The following is a 17,659-nucleotide window of genomic DNA, read 5'->3' as shown; positions in this document are numbered from 1 at the left end:
ATTATGTATTATTCATAAAAATGTTTTTTTTATAGGGCTGGAGGTGTGGCTCAGTGGCAGAGCACTTGCCTTGTTCTTGTGAGGCACTGGGTTCCATCCTCAGCACCACATAAAAAAATAAAGTTCAAAAATGTTTTATAAAATCTATTTGTAAAAAAGAAAATATGAGCACTCAGGTTGGTTACTTAGGGAATAATACTTGGTCTGTTTTCCACTGGAGCTCTAACTCAGTTTTTGCTAAAAGTCAGTACCAAATCTTTACCCTTGAGAAAATGAAAAATATTAACAGGCAGGCACAATCACAGATATCTTCTCACTTAGTCCTAACTGCTGTTCCATCAAACAGGTTTTATTATTTTCACTTTAGAGAATGGCAAAGCCAGAGGTCTCTAGAGAAATAAAGTGACAGTTCCAGAATCCCAGGGCCATATGTGGTAAAGCTGAAATGTGAATATTAGGGCCTCCAAAGCCAGATCTCCTGCTCTAGCCCTTATGTCGATGTGATGTGTTTACACTTTTCCTCCCTGGCTTTGTTCTTGATTTCCCAGAATTCCAAATGTTTACATAAGATTTAAGGAGGTCTAAGCCAGGCAATGGAGTCAAGGAAATATTAGGTGAGATTATTTGAAACTAAATGGCAGTTTATGTTCTCTTCACTCAACAGATATTTATTGAGTTCCTACTATATGCCAGGCCCTATAGTCCTCATTCTCAGAAAGTGCAAAGTCTAGTGTCAAACATAAGCACATGAATAGAGAACTAGAATATAATATTCTAAGTACAGTGATAGCTGCATGGGAATTATGGATAGGCAGATGGGGACTCATTTGTTCAATGGGTGAATCAAGATCAAACCTTGTGAGATTCTTTGTTTCTGTCTGCACCACTGCTTCTCTTTCAAGGGCCTTACCTGTTATTTGTTTGTTTGTTTTAAAAAAAAAAAAAACATTGTCCCGTGTTCTATGTACTATATCTTGTGCTGGTATACAACTAGGGGACAATGGGCAACCTTCTGGGTGATTTTCAAGATTTTATTAGAAGATCTGTACAGGGACATAATGTTCTGCCTTTAGCAGCCAGGGAAAACTTCAAGAGGAGATGACGTTTAGATCTTTTATTTATTTCTTACATTTTTCTGAGCTTGGGTTATTTTAAGGGAATTATAAATACTAGAAACTCAAGTTCTGATTTGCAATACCTTACTAGAGCTATGCAAAAAGCCATATGGTTCAGAAGATATTTCTGTCCCTGTGACTCTACCAAACACCATTCTCATCAAGGTCATGACCATCTCCTTGTTGCCCAATCACCGTCAAGTCTCAAGCCGCATCTTAATTTGACTTATCAGTAGCATTTGATGCAGTTAATCATGCCCTCCTCTTCAAATGCTTTCTTTACAGTTTCCATGACACTAAACTCTCCTAGTTTTCTTCCTGTCTCACCAGCTACTCCTTGTTCATCTTCTTTGCTATAGTTATACCCCATCTCCCTGATTTATTTCTCTCTCTCTCTCTCTCTCTTTGTGGTGCTGGGGATTGAACCCAGGGCCTTGTGCATGCGAGGCAAGTACTCTACTGAGCTATATCCCTAGCCCTGATTTCTTAACACTGGGATGTTTTAAGGTTCAGTCTTGGCCACCTTTTCTGCACTGTCATCATTCAATCCAGGACTTAAATACTAGCCATCAACTGGTGTATGTCAAGTTTTTATACCCAGCCTTCACCTGTTTGCTGAACTTCAGACTCACATATCCACCTGCTAATCAACACTTCTACTTGCTTGTCTGAGTGGTATCTCAAACTCAACATGTACAAGGTAGAATCCTGCACTTCTCTGTCTCCTACCTCCAGATCTCTCACCTGAATTTTCTCCCACTGTTTCATATGCCAGGATAAAACTCCATCCTTCTAGTTGCTCAGTATCTAATCTATCAGTAAACCTTTTTGTTCTACCTTCAAAATATATGCAGCATTTGATCACTTTCACTATTTCTACTTCTATCACTCTGATCTGGGACACCATCGTTTTCTTGCCTGGACTATTGCAATATAACCAATTCTTTGTATTGTAACCATAGTGATCTTTTCTATCCCCTGCTCAAAACAAAATCCCAGCATCCTTTAAGCCTCTATGGCCAGCCCCTGTTTAATCTCTTTACCTTGTGTCTCAAGTTAGGGGTCCTCTAGACCTGTCTCAAGCTAGAATAGTGTGGTGTTCTTCTTCAAGAACACCTAGATAGCATGGCAGTCTAAAGTGCAGGAGGGAATGAAAGGAGAAAGGACTGTCAGTGACAGCAGACTACTATTTTGTGGAATATGAAGGTGGAGGATGGGAAGAAGTGAAGACATTAATAGAAGCAGGACTCATGGATGAAGGAGGCCTTCTTCCTCTACAAAGTAAAGGATTTGAGTGTCTCAATGTGTCTATGGAGAGTAGCCCAGGGGAGGGAGGGGTTAAAGCTATTGGTTATGGGACCAGAGACACAGCAAACCAGTACTGGGAAGAGAGGCACTTAGGACTCTGGTGTGGTTTTCCTCCACTTCACCCCCTCTTTTGGTCAGAGCCTTCTCAGTATCTTCAGTCCACTGTCTCTAGCCCTTTCTCCTTGATTTCCAGTGCCTGCACCTTCTTTCTTGTCTGCTCCTGGTCTCCTGAACGTTGTGGAGGGATCTGACACAGGTTCTGAGAGCCACATTGCTTCCTGGATGTCCCCCCCCAACCTCAATCCCCAGTTCCTGTCCTCCTGGATGCTTAAACTTCCCTACTGTGGAAGCTGATCCAGGAGGTCAGGAGGTGCTACCTTTTTAAAAAATATTTATTTATTTATTTTTTTAGCTCTCGGTGGACACAACATCTTTGTTTGTATGTGGTGCTGAGGATCGAACCCGGGCCGCACGCATGCCAGGCGAGCGCGCTACCGCTTGAGCCACATCCCCAGCCCTAGGAGGTGCTACCTTAAGATTTTTAAAACCTGTTTTCAGTTCCAAAGATCCATTATGTATTTGATATCTCTCTGCAGATTGAATCACCTAAACACTAAAATGTATCTCCAGGCACAATAATAATAATCAAATAATCAAAAGTGAGAGGATACTGAAGCATAAACTTTGCAATCCCCTCTGTTATCACCTAGGGTACCATACTTGGCTATTGTGGCCCAAATGTTTATGTACAGGGATTTATGTTTTCTTGTTCCATGCTGGGGATGGAACCCAGGGTCTTCTGTATGCTCAGCAAGTGATCTACCACTGGGTCACACCTAGCTTCAGTAGGCATGCTATGATTTAATCAGCTTCTTTAAGCTCTTTGGGTTAACATGTGGCAGTTGCCTTAGCTGACTTCAGTGCCGCATGCCTGTAATCCCAGTGGCTCCGGAGGCTGAGGCAGGAGAATCTCAAGTTCAAAGCCAGCCTCTGCAATTTAGTGAGGCACTTAGCGACTCAGTGAGACCATGTCTCTAAATAAATTATTAAAAATAGCTGGGGTTGTGGCTCAGTGGTTAAGCACTCCTAGGTTCAATCCTCAGTAACTCCCCCCACCCAAAAAAAGAATAAACAAACAAAAAACAATTCTTTTGCCTTTAGATCACCCTCCTCTGAATCCTCCCTATGCACATCTGTCTTCAAATGTGCTGCCTCACTCTTCTTCTGTATCCCTTGGAAAACTTTAATGGCTCCTTGTTGACTGTTTGATGCAGACCACAATTTTCAACTTGGCAACCATTTAATGTGTCATTCAAGTTTTATGGACTTCCTGTATTTGCAACAATGTGTTAGATGGTGAGGGGACATGTAAAAAGGAAGAATACACATGATCATCCCAGAGTTTAAACAATGTGATATGCAGTGGTGCATGCCTGTGGTCTTAGCTGTTTGGGAGGCTGGGGTAGGAAGAATGCTTGAGTCCAGGAGTTTAAGGCCACCCTGGGAAAAATGAATATGAGTGCACATACAGATTGTGGTATATATACATGACAAAGGGCTTGTGGTCAGTAAGGGCCTCACCATTCTGCCTGTCCCTAAAAGGTCATCATGTGGCATATGAATCTTATACTGGCTGTTTTTCTTTAATTATGGTAAAACACATAAAAATGTTCATTTTAACCATTCTAAATGTTTCAATAAAAATTTTATTACTCCAAAGGAAAACCTATACCCAGTAAGCAGTTGCTTCTCAGTCCCTGGAAGCCACTTAATTTACTTCTTGTGTCTATGGATTTGTCTATTTTAGATAGTTCTTGTAAGTACAATCATATATTATATGACTTTTTGCATCTGGCTTCATTCATTTAGTAGCATCATGCTTTTAAAGTTCATCTATATTATAGCATGTGACAGGAATTCATTCCCTTTGATGACTGAGTAATATTCCATTGTATGGATAGACCACATTTTATTTATCAGCTTATGAACTTGGGGTTGTTTTACCTTTTGGCTATTGTTAATAATGTTGCCATGTACATTTTTGTTTTGTTTTTGCTGTGAACATTTGTGTATAAGTCTTCTGTGGACACGTGTTTTCATTTCTCTTGAGTGTATACCCAGGAGTGAAATTGCTGGATTATATGCTAATTCTGTGTTTATCTGAATGAGGAACTGCCAAACTATTTCCCCTAGTGGCCAGACTATTTTACATCCCTGCCAGCAATGTATGAAGGTTCCAACATCTTCATATCCTCACCAACACCTGTCATTCTCCTTTTGTTTGATTATGGCCACCCTAGTGGCTACGAAGTGACATCTCATTGTAGTTTTTTCTTTCTTTTTTTTGTACTAGAGATTGAACTCAGGGGAATTCTACCACTGAGCCCCATCCCCAGCCTTATTTTGTATTTTATTTAGAGACAGGGTCTCACTGAGTTGCTTAGCGCTCTATGTTGCTGAACTTGGCTTTGAACTTGTGATTCTCCTGTCTCAGCCTCTGGAGCTTCTGGGATTATAGGTGTGTGCCACCACACCCTGCTCTCATTGTAATTTTAACTTGCATTTCCCTAAAGACTAATAGTACTGAGAATCTTTTCATGTTGGTTGGCCCTCCGAATATCTTCTTGGGAAAAAATGCCTATTCAAGGTCTTCGCCCATTTATAATTGGTTGTTTGTTTTTGCTGAGTTATGAAATTTCTTTAGATATTTTAGATTCTAGACACGTGATTTTCAAATATTTTCTTCCATTGTGTGCGTTGTATTTTTATTTTACTCTCTTGATAGTAGTATACTTTGATGCATATTTTAAGATTTAACGAAGTCCAACTTTTTATTTTTCTTTTCTTGCTTGTGCTTATCTAAGAAACCATTGCCAAATCCAGGGCCATAGTGCTGGCTTCTATTCCATGATTGGGAGCTGTGGTTTGCCTGAGGCAGTGTCCCCAGAGTCCACATAACTCAGCACCCTATGGATGCTCACCATGTATTTGGCAGGGACTACTGTGTAGTGGGACAGGAGCTGACCCTTGGGGACAGGAAGTCTTGTGTGTGGGTCCAGCTTGACCAGGGACATGATTGAATAAACATCAAGTTGTCTTTTAAGCTGTGAGATATGGTCTGACCATAGAGGAGGATACAATTAGACACATTTTGGAGCTTTGTCAGGTTCAGGTAGCTGAGTGAGGCCTTCAGCAATGGTAAGGGCTTTTTGGTTGTGATGATGGAAACTGGGATCCACGGAACAGACTTATAAGTAGTAGAGACTGGCTGGTAACTTAATAATCTTTATATTGTTCCCTGGAAATAGGGACTAGCTTAGTAAATATTTCTGGCAGCTTGATGAAGAGACTGTTTAAGGTATTCCATTACATAGACCTCCTGATGTATTGTACTCTATCTCACCTTTCTTCCAAACTTGCACTTGTCCTTTTTAGTAGACTTGCCTCCCTATTACCCTCACACTAGTCAGTTCCTCTGCTTTGCATCCTCATAACCCTGCCCAGAACATCCTTGCCTCTCATCTCCTATTTAATTCATCCCATTCCTCCAGGCCCAAGGTAGTATCCAGTTATCCACACAACCTCAGTACTACCACTCCAGGCAGAGGTGTTCAGATAAATTTACCAAAGTTTAGTATCACATGAACTTAGATTCAGATGTAGGTGCCACTAGCTACTATGTAGCCTTGGGTGTGCTTGCCTGCCTTCCTTTGCCTTGTTTCCTCATTACTACTATTTTTACCAATGAGGAAACAAGGCAAAGAAAGGCATAAATAGTAGTAATAATGAGATCAAATGGTTTTTGTGGCAGTGAAATGAAATAAAATATGTAAAATTCTTAGTAAGAAATCCCGCTCATAGTAAGTGGTCAAAAATGGTAGCTGTACTGTTTTCTGTATCTAAATCTTACTTCATTGGCAAGATTGTATGTTTCTTCTTCAAGGCAGGACTGAGTCTTGTGCTTATTTTAACTAGTATATGTGGTTCAAAGCCAGTACTATAATAAGTGCTTAAGAAACATTTGTTGCTTTGAGGTGAGTTTGTGATTACCCAAAATTACTTGCCTTATTTTTATAAAATTTTATACTATTCCACCATTCATTTTGACAAACCAAACTTTTGCTTTGCTCTCTGGTGATTTAGGACTGACAGTGATAACCTGATTGAATGTGTGAGTGTGTATATGTTTGGGGATAGGATGGGTAGGGATGGTGGAGGTATTAGCAATTGATTCTCCAAGGAGCAGAGCCAGGCAATAGCTTACCATCCTGAACATTGCTTCTAGCTTTCCTCCCCCAGCCTTAGAGTTGGGCTGTTACCTGCCCAGGGCAGCTGTTATAAGTCTGGCTGCCCTGGACAGGGCTGCCCAGACCCTCCTCCATTTATTCCAGTCATCTTCACTGCAAAAGGAAATGAAATATTTTTGATTCTCCTGTCAGACTGTCCTGCCAAAGCATCATGCTTTGCAAGAGGTTCTTGCCCTGGTTATACACAATCCTGGCAGCAAATTCTGGATAAACATTACCTCCTGGAGAGAGAGGCAGGGTCATGAACTCAGAGGGGGCTTCAGTTGTATCTGAAATGCTTATTTCTTATGCATGGCTATGTGGCACATTCATTCTATGATATCATATGTGATTATATTGTATCTCATATATTATCAAGTATATTATATAATCTTGAATTTGCTGTTTACCATTTCCATGCATGTGTAGGCCATAAGTATAATACTTTGTATATGTGGAATTATCAATTATATGTTCCCTTGTACCACTTAATTTTTCCTGGACATATTTTGGGATTTGTCTATATTGATATATGTAATTTTAGACCTCTGTGTAAATATTCTGTTTTATAAGGAGAACACAATTGGGATATCTCTTCTTCCATCTGCAGAAATTTGGGTTTTTTTTTTTTTGTTTGTTTGTTTGTTTGTTTATCCCCCTTGCAAACACTGCTGCAACAAATTCATCTGATATCCAGTTCCTTATGCTCAGGGGCAAGCGACTTTTAGGAGTAGACTTGCCAGGCCATGGGACATATACACAATTCTCCTTGCTAGAAGGTGCCATCCCTGTCTTTTGAGTTCCCAAGCAGCAGTACATGAGAGGTGATATTGGTTCGTATACCCTTGCCAACCGTTGGTGATATTGTCTGTGCTGTTTTTCTATCCACATCACCAAAAGAGCTGGGAGGCAAAGCTTTACAATTAGAAGAATGTCAGCTTTGAGGATTTTCTTGTTACATTTCTTCTAACGAGGACAAGATTTTGTTTTCTGTTTTGGTGAAAATAATGTTTAGACTTCTGTGGAAAATAGTTACATTTCTACTCTGAAGTAGAGGGTATTTTTTCTCTTTCTTTTCTTCTGTTTGCATTCTTGGCAAATAAGTAGGAAAAACCAATTAGCAATGTTCTAAATGCTTGCTTGTGGTAATTGTTATTTTGAAATGTTTTAAATAGCATGGCGCATTAGGTTTATTCTTATTGCTTTTCAAAGTTTTGAATTCGTTAAAATGAATTGAATTTAAAATGTGACACAACTTTAGGGATAAAGATTGATCATAATTATTTACCACTCTGTGCATTTTGGGATGGGAAAAATAAATGAGATAGCAGTAAGAGTAACTCTGACCATTTTATGTTTTCTCTTGTCCTCTCAGGTGGGAAAGGAGAAGTTCCATAAATCCCAACATTGGGGCTTTTGCAACAATGTAAGGATGCTAGTAAGTGATGAGAAACCTGGAATAGGTGGAGTACCACTTATTGGGCAAAAGATAAAGCCTAAATATGGTGCATATCCTAAAGGAGAAGGAATTGATGTGCCATCCTGGGTAGCTTTTGATAAACAGGTAAGTCCCATGGCATTGGGAAAAATGTAATCTTAAAGTTTTACATGTTGATTTGAGAAAATAAGAGTCTTCAATATAAATGTTAAGCCTAATTCTTTGTTTTATTTTTGGCTTTTATACATATGATTTCCTTTACTTTGGGTGTTTCTCTTTTAATTTTTTAATTGACATGTAAAAATTGTACACAGTGAGGCCGGGGTTGTGGCTCAGTGGTAGAGCACTTGCCTAACATGCATGAGGCACTGGGTTCGATCCCCAGAACCACATAAAAAAACTAAATAAACAAAGTAAAGGTATTTTGTCCATCTACAACTAAAAAAAATTGTATACAGTTAGCCCTCTGTGTGCACAGTTTCCATATCTGTGGATGCCAACCTATGATTGAAGATATTCAGAAAAATATTACTTCTATACTGAACATGCATAGACATTTTTCTTGTAATTATTCTCTAAACAATACCATATAACAACTATTTACATAGCATTTACATTTTATTAGGTATTATAAGCTATCTAGAGATGATTTAAAGTATATGAGAGGATGTGTGAAGGTTATATGCAAATACACCCCATTTCATATAAGGGACTTGAACATCCTTGGATTTTGGTATCCATGGGGGTCCTGGAACAAATTCTCCACCAACACTGACGGATGACTATGTATGGAGTACAATATGTTGTTTTGAAATATGTATATATTGTGGAATGGCAAAATCAAGCTAATTAGCATATGCATTACCTTACATACTTATCTTTTTTTTTGTGGTGAGAACACTTATAATCTACTCTCTTAGCAATTTTCAACTTGCTACTAATGGCTGTCACCATGCTTTAGAATGGATCTTTTGAACTTATTCCTCGTGTCTAGCTGAAATTTTGAATCCTTTATGACCACAGCTATTTCTTGGCTATCTCTAGGCAAAAAGACAAATTCAAGAGAAAAATACCCTAAACAAAGATTAATTATCCTTGCTCTGCTGTTTCTGATCAGGCACATGGGTTGCAGAATGCCTGGCTAGTGCTTCTCGACCATATTCTCCTCTTTTTCTCTGTACAGGATAATCTGTCTTTCTGTAGACTAAGTCTGGTCACCCTGTTATTATTTTTGCTTAGTGAGTTGCCATTAGCTAAGTAAATCTGCTTCATTCTGAATGTGGAATTAAATAGGAAGATAAATTTACCTTATCTTCTTTCCTCTGTACTAATTATGATTCCCTAAGGACTAAAGGGTGACTTGGCAAGGGTGACATGGCAAGAATTGTAGAAGTGAAGGGAAGAACTGCCATTATTAGATGAGAGTCTGAAAATACACACACACACACACAGAACACACACACAAACACAGAGTTAAAAAAGGAAATGCATTTGATGCATTTGAGTGTCTACTTTTTTGTGGTACTAGGGATTGAACCCAGGGCCTTGAGCATTCTAGGCAATGCTCTACCACTGAGCTACACCCCCAGCTCTTGAGTCTCTTGAAGAGGGTCTAAGATCAAAGGAAAAGAAACCCAAGCTAACCAGTTTTTTCCCAGAAGGCAGCTATATGGATATGCTGTGTTTAGCAGAAAACCTTGTATCAGAACCCCATGTTCTATTCTCCAAAAAAGAACCTGTTATTAGATTATTTTAGACCCTATAATTAAAAATAATTCAGGACTAGATGAAGCATTCAAATCATAGTATGCCTAGTTTACCAGGTGGTTTTTTAGCAGTCTTTAACGTGGATTGGTTGGCAATCCTTTGATTCTAATTACAATGTCCTCAAATATGGTTGAAGTGACACATTCAATTTCATCTGATAGGGTACATCAATTAGAGCACACACATAATTTTTTTCAAAGCCCAGTTCTGATGCTTAATAGAGATCTAACAGGGCACAGGGAGCCTTTTTTCCTAGGAAATCATCTACTTCCAACATGGGCCAATACTTCTTCTTCTTCTTCTTCTTCTTCTTCTTCTTCTTATTATTATTATTATTATTATTTTCAGTTCCTGGTTCAGGGCAGGACCTAGAGCTAAAAAACAGATTTTGGACTGATTGACTTGGGGTGATTAGGCCTGGGTTTCTGTTAGTCTCAATCTTATAGGATATTGAATTTGCAAGGGTCAAAGAAAAAAAATCTATTTTTATCTTACATTGAAAAGAGGATATTGACATTATTTTTAACTAATCCACTACTGAATAAGTAATGTAGACCACAATGTATTAAACCATTCTCCTGCATTTAAAGTTGAAATTTCATGTTTTTCTCAATATTTAATATGTGCCTTTCAAGCCTATTTTGCAGCTCTTTAATTACTTATAAAATTATGTAGAATATTTCATGAAGTTGAAATGATTTTAGCTTCAGACTACTTGATAAAATGAAGAGCTTGTTCATTTCAGATCTGACTAAATGCAACATAATTCTTTTGGTTATTTTGTTGGTCAACTTCAATTAAATATTCATCGAGCTTTAAACGAGACCCTAAGACTATGAAATATTTACATGCCCTGATGGGATTGTGAGCTACAGACTAGATCCTAGTTAATACCCGGAGCAAATTATAAAGTGCTTTCTCCATTAGTGGGTTCAACAAAACAAGTCAACACCTGTTAATCATTTTTTTCTTAAAAATGAGACACTTTCAACTTGTTGCCAGTTTTTCCAATAGCTCTTAATCCTAGCAATATTTCTAGGCTGTGCTCTCAAACAATACAAAATGAAAATAAAGGCAATTCTTTGGAGAGTGTATTAAAATTAATATTTGTAGTTTGTGCTCTTGGTGCTACCCAGATCTGCATGGGGGCTGGGCACTACTCCCATCCCCCAGCTGCAGCAGATGCTTTGATAAGCAGCTTGCACCTGTAATCCTCTCTAGAGACTTGCTCTTGACAGATGGGAGTTTCAGCTCCTAGAGACACCTGGGAAGTTACACTGGCTTTTTTTTACCCCAAAGTGGGCAACCAATGACTGACTGATTCCTTGCCTGAAAATGTGACTGTGCTGTGATTCAGGTCCATGCCCCCTCGTGCATTAGCCAAGACTTAACTTGATCTACGAATGCATCCTTGCTTGGTTCGTTTCCCTCTCCTTTCCTGTTTACCTCACTCCCTAACAGGTTTCTCTCCAAAGTGTGCCCTTAGGAAATTGCATGTGCCTAATCGGTTTTAGGTTCAGCTTTTATGGAACCCAATCTAGGATAACATTCCATTTTTTAATCCATAATTCTGAAAGTGACCATAAGAATGCCTTGCTCAGAGAAAGAACACCCAAAAGAGAAAATGCTGTTTGCAATCACCAGAAAGAGCCAGTATTTGTTACTTTGCATGATTGATCCTCATGGTGGATGCTTCTTGCTCTTTATCCTTCATTAATTCACCCTTCATTCTTACAGACAGTTTTATGCAGGCTGGAAATGTGCCCGCTTAAAAGTGTTCACCTTTCCAGAATCCTTGTGGCTAGGGCTAGCCATGTGAGTCACTTCTGGCCAAAGATATATTTGTTAAGGTTTATTGAGTAAGGCTTTGGGGACAGTTACTGTTTTACTAATGAAAAGAGTTAGGCTCTGCTGGTATGATTTTTTCTGCCTTTACCCTTCATTTATTTTCTCCTCTGAAATTAGGGCATAACTCTTTGGATCTGGCAGCCATCTTGTAAGGACAGCAGAGATAAATAGAACATAGACCCCTGTTGGCATCATGGAGCCACCATTTCAGACTCAGGCTGCCTATCTCTGGGCTTGTTATATGAGAAAAATCAACCCCTATTTCAGAGGTTCTCAACCTGGGGAGGCATTTTGAAATGTATGGAAGTGTTCTGGGTTGTCACAATGACTAGGAGCAGGGCTCAGTTAGGGTAAAGCATGTGAGTTTGCTTTGGGTGCACCATTTCAGGGATGTCCTGGAACTTAACAATCAAGTTAGGTATTTGAGTGTAGCACATGAAAAATTAATGCAGAAAATTCATGGTGAACAAAATACCTATATTTTATGTAAAGACAGGATCAGCAACTGTGCCAGGTAAGCCATATTGGAGCCTGAGGCTAAAGGAAAAATCAGTCACACTGATCCCATCTTTATTTAACATTTTTGGTATTTTGAGATTTTGTTCATTATAATTTTTTTGCATTAATTTTGATATTTTAAACCACATCATCCTGGGGATAGCCCTTATTAGAAGGTGCTGCTGGGGGCCAAGTGTGTATTGCACATCCTGCAATGTGAGAACAGTGACCCAACACTTGGAAGAACTGTTCTACCTGTAATGCCAATATGGTTCCCATTGAGAAACATGGGAACCTGCTTAAAACCCCTAGCACTGGAGTGGAGGGGGACAGTGTACAAACAACTAAAATAATTTTGCTTGATATTGTGCCCACCTGGAAAGGGTGAGTGATGTCATTGAATTCACTCGAATTAAAGAAGGCCATGATATATCATGGTATGAACAAAACCACTCCATATCAGGTTAGAACACAGTCAGAACACAGACATTGTCCAAGCACAAAATGCATCATTCACACCAACTGTTCCTGGTTATCATTCCAGTACTCCCACAAGGAAGAAGCAAGTCTAGACACTTGTCCTCACTGTATAAATGAGGAATCGTTTGCAAGGATAAGTGGAGCAGAGGTCAGAGTCTGCGTTTAGATGTTGGAGCCACTGGTTCTGATCATGACCTGCCATTAAATAGCTATGTGATTGTGGCTTAGTCCCTTTATCTTTCTGAGCCACAGTTTCCTTCACTTTTTATAACACAAGGTTTGGCTAGTTAATCTCTAAGGACTTTTTACCTCTAGTAGTCTATGACTAAAACTTGTCTAAAGTCAAGTTTATCTAATTCATTCTAGAACTGAGCCCAGACCCTGGATCTCTTGGCTTGGGGCTCTTTAGAATTACATCAGGCACCAGCTACTTCATCATTAATTGAAATTTGGCATTCAGCAGTTTATAACATGCTGTGGTTTCTATCACAAATGATCCTGTGGTTATCTACTTTTATAAAAACTCAAAATATTTAGAAATACACAAATGCCTAAATGTTTTTATGACTTTTATCTGGATGTTAAGCACCATTTACATAGACTGCAATTATATTCTCATTTCTTTTCATTTGTCAATGGCAGCTAGTTAGGCTAATTTGTTTGCTATTTCACAAATGATCCTATTATAGTGAGTGCCAGGATAAAGGTTGATCTTATGGGAATACGCATGTGTTTAAAAATATTTCATTTTCTCCCTGTCTTGTAAACATGATAATTATACTCAAAACTACTGACCATAGAATTAGAATTTTAATAACTTTGTACTAATTGACATTGAGTTTGTAGTGAGCTGATTATTTATGTAGTACTATATGAATCTCTGCTTTGAACAATATAAAAATAATTTGGTCTTTTCAGTCACCTTGATTTTTTTTTAATTGAACAAGTGGGTTTATCACTCTTTGCAGTGTGGGAAAACACACACCCTGAGCAACTGTGTGATGTGTAAGGAAGCAGGTGCTAGAGAAGACTTGTGATAGGATGTGGACTTGTGTTGGGTAATTTTAAGGTGGGTTTAAGGAAGTGGGGTTTTGTTCTGGATTGGGTGCTACCAGGAAGCAAGAAAATTTCTGATTGGGTATCTTAACAAATCTCTTTTACAGAAAGAGTAGACTAGAGTGAGCCTACCACTGGAATTGGGGAAAAAAAAGTAGTTGTCATGCTTATTTACCAGGAGAGGGGGACATTTGGTATTTTGTGGCTTGGGCAGCATTCATTTTCTGTTTGTTTTCAGACAGGTGGTCTTGATTTTGTCTTTATATATCAAGTCACAGAGTGGTCTTGTCTGATGTTGGTGATCTCTTGACTGTTCTTGTACAACAGAACAGCAAGGTCAGCTGTGGGTGCCAAGCTGGCTCCCAGGTATCAGGGGTTGTTTTTCTCTTTCTTATCCAGTATCAGCCAGAATTTGAAATTTGTCTGCAGAGGGATTAAGAAATAATCAGATATTGGGCTGGGAATGTAGCTCAGTAATAGAGTGCTTGCCTACCTAGCATGCATGAGGCCCTGAGTTTAATCCCTAGTGCGCTCATGCACACACACACACACACACACACACACACACAGGTATAGTATATTGGAATTTTAGAATTTCACATGGCTAACAAAGAACAATACATAACTACAGATTTTTGAAGTTTTGCCTAAAGCTAATTAGGAGTGTTATAAAATATAATCAGTTTTAAATATAATTGAACTTCTAAGAACAAGTGGAAAATGTGTCAGATATTATGCCTTTAAACCATATCTCAAGTTTCAAATGGAAACTTTTCCCTAGGATTATGTGATTTTCAGATTATCTGACTACTGTTCAAATCATTTAATAAAAGACACCAATATGGCTGGGAGTGGTGGTGAATGCCAGTAATCCCAGTGGCTTAGGAGGCTGAGGCAGGAGGATCATGAGTTCAAAGCCAGCCTCAGCAAAGGCAAGGCACTAAGCCACTCAGTGATACCCTGTCTCTAAATAAAGTACCAAATAGGGCTGGGGCTGGGGCTCAGTGGTCAAGTGCCCCTGAGTTCAATCCCCAGTACCAATAAATAAGTAAGTAAGTAAATAAATAAATAAATAAATAGAAGTCATTTAAAAATTTTAAAAAAGACACCAATGTGCATAATCATAATACAGTGTGACTGAAGTACACTACTATTTCAATCCCATGTTAACATCACAAAAATTATATAAATTGTTAGCTGTTTAGTTTTAGAGAGGAAATCAGAACGTTTGCCTAAAATCAAACATGTCAAGCTTCAAATTCTCAACTATATATTCTGCCTTTATCACAAGAGTAAAACACCAAATTGCAGTCTTCAAATTTATGTTAAAGTGATAAAGTTTCTAATTTCATTACACAATGTGGGTTTCTTTAATCTTCTTTTGAAATTCAAAAGGCGTTTAAACTAAAAAATCCCCAAATCTGGAATAAATGTTTTTAGAATAAAAGAATGAGATTCAGAATGAATCTTTTACTAAAGAAGAGAGAGAGTCCATCCTCTCCCCTTTTCTGAAACCTAGAATTTAACAACTAGACAAAATTTTAAGGCCCTCACTGTAGGCCTAAACATTTTTTTTTTAAGTCAGTGAGCCTATGGCTTATTCTCATTAGCCACAGTTAATCTTTTTGAGCTGTACTGATAAAAAGTAGTACACCCCTGTTAGAATGGCTATAATTGATGAGGACTAACTACACCAAGTTCTGGCAAGGATGTGAAACAACTAGAACCTTCATATGTTCCTGCTAGGAATATGAAATGGTACCACCATTTTGAAAGATAGTTTGGCAGTTTCTTAAATAATTAAACATATACTTACAACATGACCCAGTAATTCCACTCTTACATATTTATCTAATAGAAATTAAAAGATATGTTCACACGAAAACATGCATGTGAATTTTTTTTGAGTGGGGGGTACTTGGGGATTGAACTGAAGGGTACTTGACCACTGGGGCACATCCCCAGCCCTACTTTGTATTTTATTTAGAGACAGGGTCTCACTGAATTGCTTACTGCCTCGCTGTTGCTGAAGCTGGCTTTGAATTCATGATCCTCCTGCCTCAGCTTCTGGAGCTGCTGGGATTACAGGCCTATGCCACCCCACCTCCCCCGCATGTGAATTTTTATAGCAGAATTTGTCATAATATCTCAACTAGAGTATAACCCAAATGTCCATTCATTGATAATGGATAAATAAAATATTATGTATCCAATACAGTGAAAACTATTCAGCAATAAAAATAAACTACTAATGTATGTTAAAACATAGATGAACCTTAAAAACATCATACTAGATGAAAGAAATCAGGCACAGAAGACTTTTATATTGTATGATTCAATCTACATGAAATCCTAGAAAGGCAAAGTATAAGAAAAAGTAGTAGTTGTTGGGGGCCAGCAATGGGAAAAGAGAACCAGTCTTCCTTCCTCCTTCCCTCCAGATAGAACTCAGGAGCACCTTGCCTCTGAGCTACATCCCCAGCCCTTTTTCATTTTTTGAGACAGTTTCACTAAGTTGCCCAAGTTGGCCTTGAACTTGTGACCTTCCTCCTCAGCCTCATGAGTAGCTGAGATTCTAGGTATGCACCACTGCACTAGCTAAGAGAAGGAACTTTTGAAGGACAATAGAAATGTTCTAAACTAGATTGTGGTGATCATTACACAGCTCTATACATTTACAAAAAGCTACCAAATTCTGTATACACTCAGAACTAGTAAATTTTATGACATTTAAATTGCAGCTTAACAAATTTTATGACATTTAAATCATAGCTTAACATATTAATTTGTAATATTTTACCCTAACAGTATGCTACAGACTGGGTGGCCTAAACAACAAAAATTTATTTTCTTACATTTCTAGAGGTTGGAAGTCCAAGGTTAAAGTGCCTGCAGGGTTGGTTTCTCCTGAGGCCTATCTCCTTGGCTGGCAGATGACTACCTTCTTGCTGCTTCTTTATATTGTCATTATCTATGCACACTTATTTTTCTTTTTATGAACATAAATCCTTGTCATTTGTAACATTTTAGTTCACAAGTTAGGGTCTAATAGTCATTGAAAGGACAAATCACAAAGTCCACGCCAAGTCCAAGGACCACACCACATAACGGAATCCCACTCAAGAGATTTATTGTTAGAGCATGGAGCAAACTGACAAGGCTGTCCCTCTGAGGAGAGCAGCAGCCTGTGGGCACTCAGAGGGCAGCTTTATAGCCCACGAGGTAAGCTTAGGGGTTACACCATGGGCTGGGGAGGGGTCCACCCTTTAGCAGGAACATGTTCTTAGGGGAGGCCAAGCAGCAGTGCCTCAGAATGTCTAGATAAAATGGCTCTTAATAAAAACTTAGGAGTCCCTAGATAAAATGGCTCCCAACCTAAAATGGCGGATCTTATGCCAATATTGATCTGATGCTAATAGTCATTATTTCATTTGTTGATTTAAATTTTAAGCTGATTCATTTATTTTTATAAATGTTTGATCTATAATGAGCATTGTTATGTATGTACTTTCCCCCTCTGAATTTAGGCCAGCTGCAGGTTTTTTTAAAAACATTTTTAAAAGTTACTTACCTTTTTAAATTTTATATTTATTTGCAGGATTCTGCCCTGTGGTAAGTTTACCCCTTTGTAATACTTTGATAATACAAATACTGACCATAAAATCTAACTGCATTTTTTCTATATATATATATATTTAGTTGTAGATGGACACAATACCTTTATTTTATTTATCTTTTTTACATGGTGCTGAGGATTGAACCCAGGGCGCCTTACACAAGCTAGGGAAGAGCTCCATCACTAAGCCACAACTCCAGACCTGTATTTTTTCTTTAAAAAAATATTTTAACCAGGTGTGGTGGCT

At 38.4% G+C, this 17,659-nt stretch overlaps 1 protein-coding gene across 1 annotated transcript in view; it reads left to right on the top strand.

Annotated features, from left to right (window-relative positions):
- Nucleotides 1-6,631: 6,631 nt before the first annotated feature.
- Efhc2 (EF-hand domain containing 2) overlaps nt 6,632-17,659 on the top strand; it is a 146,112-nt gene continuing 135,084 nt past the window's right edge. Inside the window, exons 1-2 of the mRNA XM_027927318.2 lie at nt 6,632-6,640; nt 8,085-8,273. Coding sequence (XP_027783119.2) covers nt 6,632-6,640; nt 8,085-8,273 — 198 coding nt within the window. The remainder of the gene's footprint in view (nt 6,641-8,084; nt 8,274-17,659) is intronic.

This window comes from Marmota flaviventris, chromosome X (assembly GCF_047511675.1).
Source record: "Marmota flaviventris isolate mMarFla1 chromosome X, mMarFla1.hap1, whole genome shotgun sequence".
NCBI lineage: Eukaryota > Metazoa > Chordata > Mammalia > Rodentia > Sciuridae > Marmota > Marmota flaviventris.
This window is presented reverse-complemented; position numbering and strand designations above follow the sequence as displayed.